The sequence below is a fragment of the Telopea speciosissima genome, chromosome 8 (assembly GCF_018873765.1).
Source record: "Telopea speciosissima isolate NSW1024214 ecotype Mountain lineage chromosome 8, Tspe_v1, whole genome shotgun sequence".
Classification (NCBI taxonomy): domain Eukaryota; kingdom Viridiplantae; phylum Streptophyta; class Magnoliopsida; order Proteales; family Proteaceae; genus Telopea; species Telopea speciosissima.
The window spans coordinates 47,719,714-47,725,474 of NC_057923.1; the positions used below are offsets into that span (position 1 = coordinate 47,719,714).

Genomic DNA, 5,761 nt, shown 5'->3' on the forward strand with positions numbered 1-5,761 from the left:
TACCTAAGGTGAAAAAAAAATCTTTTCATCCAATGTGATTTTATGCAATGATTGGACTCTTGGAATAGTGATTACTATTATTAATTTTTACCCTTATTTATGAAAGGCCAAAATACCATTGTCAAATATTATATCGTGAGGAATAGTTTATTTTTCTTATTATATTGATAGTGATTTAGTAGTGTTTGATTGTATTTAGTCAAACAAAGTATTATTAGTCTTGTCTTGTGTGTTATTTTCAATTGGTTCTAAGTATGACTCAATCGTTAAAGATTAATAAAAATTATTGGTCTAAGCCATGATAAGGGATACTGAATCCTCTTGGAGTTGTATGTAGTTCTTCCTTTCTTCTTATGATCTTTTTCTATTTCTCTCTTGTTTCTTTTCTTTTTTTTTACAGGTTCTGATGTTGAGATCAGGTTTTTGTCACATGGTATCAGAGCTATGAAAAATAATATCTATCAAACAAAACAATTGTTTGAGTTCCCCTTTATGCTCATGTACTCTCTTTATTTTTCTCTCATTTTTTTTTTCTTTTTCTTTATAGATTCTGGTTGTTGAGATTATATTTTTGTCACATGATATCAGAGCCATGAAGAATAATATATATCAAGTAAAACAACTGCTTAAATAGTAAAAGTGCATGCCGTAATCACTTTTTTTTTTTTGGCAGATTAAAGCACCAGAAACTTTCTGATTTACAGGAAAAAAAAATCATTGTCATTACTAGTAAATGCCCAGAAAAATGTAATTGAAAATTTACAATACAGTAGTAGGAGTTTATACTAATCCTTCTCTTCCACCAATTATGCCTCAAAACCTAATGAAATCTTTGAAATGCTGGGGTGATCTTCTCTTTCTCTATTCTCTCGCTTAGAACCTTCTTCTTCTCTTCCACTAGTTATGCCTCAAAACCTAACGAAATCTTTGAGATGCTGAGGTCATCTTCTCTTTCTCTTTTCTAGCTTAGAAGCTTCTTCTTCCGCCACCTCCACTGGAATGTCTTCTTCCGCTACTTCTACCTCCACCAGATTGTCTTCTTCTGCCACTTCTGTCATTGGAATGTCTTCTTCCCCCACTTCTGCCTCCACCAGATTGTCTTCTTCCTCCACTTGTACCTCCGGAATGGCTTCTTCTGTCACCTCTGCCTCCACATGAATGTCTTCCGCTGCCTCTACCTTTTTTGGCTTTTTATCATCTTCCGCCACTTGTGCTTCTATTTTTGCTGAAAAGAAAATAAGGCTTTGAACGCTGATCTCCTCACTGTGAGTTATACCCATCACCTCTTCGTCCTCCTTAGATCGTTCCCACATACAGTTTAAAAGATTCTAGAATACCGAAACTTGTGATTTAAATTCATTTGTTCCTTGTCCATTTTTAATCTCAAAGTCATGCATTCTGAACTCTGAGTAACAGTAAGAGAAGGGTCGTCCATTAAGATTTTCAGATTATGAGATACATAGTACAAGTTTATTCAGTGCTTCTCATAGATTTCAAATTTCTTGGCCGCTTCACTGAAGAAAGATGTAGTATCGCTAATCGTCCATTCTCGCTTGTCTGATGCTCCCCGTGTCTTAACCACTTGTCCATACGTTGTAACAAGAAAAATAAAAAATAAAAATCTAGCTATTAAAACATAAATAGTCAACAGATAAGATATGAAAACAATTACTTGTTTAGTTAGTAGAGTCGTCAGTTCTTGTAGAGACGTGATTTGTTATACATATATTCCTTTTTATAAAAAATTAAAAAATATATTTATCGAAATGAAATTGATCAGTTCACAAAAGCTAATTGTGTGAACCTCTCTAAGTGTAGTTGACTGACTTAGACACTTCAAATTTTTGTGTACTTCATAATTTATCCACTACGGCATTCCTAACAACTTCTTATGTCGATAATTGACTTGAACCATTAAATATAAGATAAAGTTTTTAGCTACATAAGGTGAAGACAAAATCTCTTCATGCAATATGATTTGACGCCATGATTAGAGTCGTGAAATTGTGATTGCTATCATCAATTCTCGGCCCTATTTATGAAGATTCAAAATACTATTTCTAATATTGTACCGTGAGGGTAGTCTATTTACCTTGTTATATTGATAGTGGATTAATAGTGTTTGATTGTATTTAGTCTAGTAAGTATTATTAATCTTGTCTTTGATACTATTTTCAATTGGTTATAAGTAGAACTCAAATGTTAAAAATTAAGTTATTGGCCTAAGCCATGCTAGGGGTATCACTTGTGGCTCTAAGTGATTCACTTTTTTTCTCATGATCTTTCTTTCTTTCTCTCTCTCGGTTTTTCTTTTTCTTTTTTACAGGTTTTCGTTGTTGAGATTAGGTTTTTGTCACATGGTATCAGAGTCATAAAATAAAATAGTTAAGTAAATAAATATATTAATAAAAAATAAAGTATCGGTATCTTGTTAAGTTTTACGATTGGTGTGAAGTTCTATTGCTCTAATAAGAGTAGTACTTTTGAATTTTAGAAGTTAAAATACAGGTAAAAATTAAGGGTGTCAAAATGAAACCGAAATCGAATATCGAAATTGAAACAGACCGTTTACGATCGAACTGAATCGAACCACAAAAAAATTGTGCGATTTTGATTTCACATGTTCTCTATCCGGTTCGGTTCAGTTCAGAACCGGATAATCGTCGGTTAACCCTAATTTTGAATCGAATAGAACCGGATAGAATCCAAGAGTCCATAACTATCTAATCCTCTTCCCTTTTACGTTTTACCCTAATTGACTAATCCCTTTACATTTTACCCTTTAGGCTTTAGTAGTTAGTTACATACTCATCAATTAACACAGCTACGAAATCGTCTTTACGTTGCAGGCTGCCTCTCCTCAACGTTGAGTCGTTCACTTCACTTTGTCTTCTTCATGGTCTCATCGCTTAGAGTGGTTTCAAAGTTGCAATGGAGTTCCATAGTGATTTTTTATTCTTTACTGCAAGAGGTAAATCTCAATATTCTATTGTTAGCAATCAGTTTTTTCAGTAGTTTATGGGTTATTGTCTCGGTTCTTGAGCTTCTCTCAACCATGGGTGGGTTGTGTCTTTTAGTGTCCCTCTCACATGTGGGCCATACCAAAAATAATACTTTTTCTGATTTTCCCATACCCATCTAAGGCATGATGAGGCATTTGGGATTTTGGGATATCTCCTCATTATCTCAGATTCATGTTGCCCCTCTACGAAAGTGCAAAATTGAAAGGATTAGCTTTACCAAAAGAACAAAGTATTGTTTGTCAAGTTTGTCTCTTTGTGACATAATGGCAAGGATTCTTTGTCAGCTTTACCAAAAGAATAAAGTATTGTTTGCAAGTTTGTCTCTTTGTGACATAATGGAAATACTTAAATTGAAGAATCCACTAAGTTGGATTCAGTATTCTTTTGTCAGTTTGTGTTTTACTAATTTTTTTATCATTGTTTATTTATAATAAATTAAACTATATATAATTGTAAGCTCTTATAATCTTATTACATACAAAATTATATAGTTTAAGAAATGATAAAATGTTTCACTATATTTGTGTTTCTAATACGTGCATGCTAATATGGATTAAATTATAAGTTTGTTTTAATATGTTTAATATTTTTTTGTATTTGTAAGTGCTTTAGATATTGTATTTTCTCTTCATTGGTAAAATGGAAAAGCCTGAAATTGAGATGAAAGAGTCCAATAATGGTAATCTAGTACCAAATCTCCCTTTGATTGGGTCTGTGCCTGGGATAGCAATAGAGGTTAAAAAGGAAACTACTTCCCTTCCTAAGAGAAAATCCAAGGCTAGGACAGCATTATGTTGGACCAGTAATTGGTTCAAAGAAGCAGATCCAAAAGATTGTCCTGATGGAAAGCCTAGGGCTCAATGCACTAAATGTGGAGCATGATTCTTGGCTGACCCTGACAAAAATGGGACTTCTAGATTGAATAGTCACATGAAAAGGTGTCCGAAACGTGAGATCTTGGACATAAAGCAAATGTTTCTGCAATCATCTAGTGGGAAGTTAAATGTGAGTGATTTGAAGATTGACCCCGAAGTTGTTCGTGAGATGATTTTGACTCTAATTGTCAAAAATGAACTTCCTTCAAGATTTGTAGAGTATGAAGAATTTAGGAAGTTGATGTTATATATATACCCTGAGTACACTCCCATTAGTAGAAATACACTCCCATTAGTAGAAATATACTTTTGAGTGATATTCAAAGGGTATTTAAGAAGGAAAATCACAACATCAGAGAGGCAGTCAAAAGTTTTGTTGGGAGGGTTTTAGTGACCACTGATTTGTGGACCTCCGTCTCCAACGATGGTTATATGACTCTTACAACCCACTATATTGATAAGTCATGGGTTTTACATAAGAGATTGATCAAATTTACAGTCTTGACTCCTCCACACACTGGTGCACATATTTGTGAGGCAGTTGGCAAGATTTTGACTGAGTGGGGGATTGAAGGGAGATTGTTTTCTTGTACCGTAGATAATACAAGTGCAAATGATGTATTTGTTTCTCATGTGAGAACAAATTTGAATACAAAAGGTACATTAGTGTGTAAGGGGGAATTTTTTCACATCCGTTGTTGTGCACATATCTTGAACCTCATTGTGCAAGATGGTATCAAACTGATTGATAAAGCAGTTCAGAAGGTACGAGACAGTGTAAAATTTGTAAAGAGTTCTCAAGCAAGGAAGGTGAGATTTGCAGAAAGTTGTGGGCAAATAGGTTTGAACACCAAGAGGGGCTTACATGGAGATGTTAGTACAAGATGGAATTCAACATTCCAGATGCTTGATGATGTTTTGTTCTATCGTCAAGCTTTTAACAACTTTGAGAATTTAGAGTCAAACTATAGAGATCGCCCTACTGAGGAGGAGTGGCCAAAGATTCAAAAAATTACAAACTTTTTGAAACCTTTTGATGAAATCACAAAGCAATTATCTAGTTCAAAGTATCCAACCTCCAACTTATATTTTGTAAATGTGGTTCGTATTCATATGCTTTTAAATGATGGCTCTTTATTTGAGGAAGATTTTATGTTGGCGATGGTATCTGCCATGAGAGAGAAATTCAATAAATATTGGGAGAAATATTCACTGATTTATCCATTGCTGTTGTTTTTTTATCCCTGCTATAAGTTGGGAGTTATTGAGTAGGCATATGAGGAGATCCATGGTGATGATAAATTACTGATTGATGAGTCTGTTGACCGTGTGAGATCAGCTGTACGCCAACTTTATAGCGAATACAAGAGCATGACGAAAGAGCAGTGGTCGTCTTTGACTTCTGGTTATGAGGAGGTTGAGGATCCGTTCACTAAGTGGTCAAAAAGGAAGAAGCCTAGAGCTGATGAGAAGTCTGAATTGGACCAATACCTTGCACAAGATAGAAAACCATCAACCACGAAATATGATGTTTTAGCATATTGAAAGGGATGTGAGGTCCAATGTCTTGATTTGCCTCGGCTAGCCCGTGATATTTTGGCGATTCTTGTGTCCACGGTTGCATCTGAGTCGGCATTCAGTGCTGGGGGTAGGGTGATTGATAAATACCGAAGTAAATTGCTCCTAAAGAATGTTGAGGCTTTGGTATGCCTACGTGATTGGATGTATGATGTGAACTAAGGAGGTAATATTTTGTTTTCTAATCTTAAATTAAATTACTTGGACGTTGATAGTTTTAGAATCTTAAGTAATTTTTAATTTTTTATGTAGATGAAATGGATGCAGATATGGATACTGAAGAGT

At 34.5% G+C, this 5,761-nt stretch overlaps 1 protein-coding gene across 1 annotated transcript; it reads left to right on the forward strand.

Moving 5' to 3' along the window:
- Nucleotides 1-3,953: 3,953 nt before the first annotated feature.
- On the forward strand, nt 3,954-5,443 carry LOC122672376 (zinc finger BED domain-containing protein RICESLEEPER 2-like). The gene is made up of 3 exons (XM_043869861.1): nt 3,954-4,117; nt 4,225-5,062; nt 5,171-5,443. Exons 1-3 carry the CDS (start codon nt 3,954-3,956, stop codon nt 5,441-5,443), a joined length of 1,275 nt encoding a protein of 424 aa, XP_043725796.1.
- The last annotated feature ends 318 nt before the right edge of the window (nt 5,444-5,761 follow it).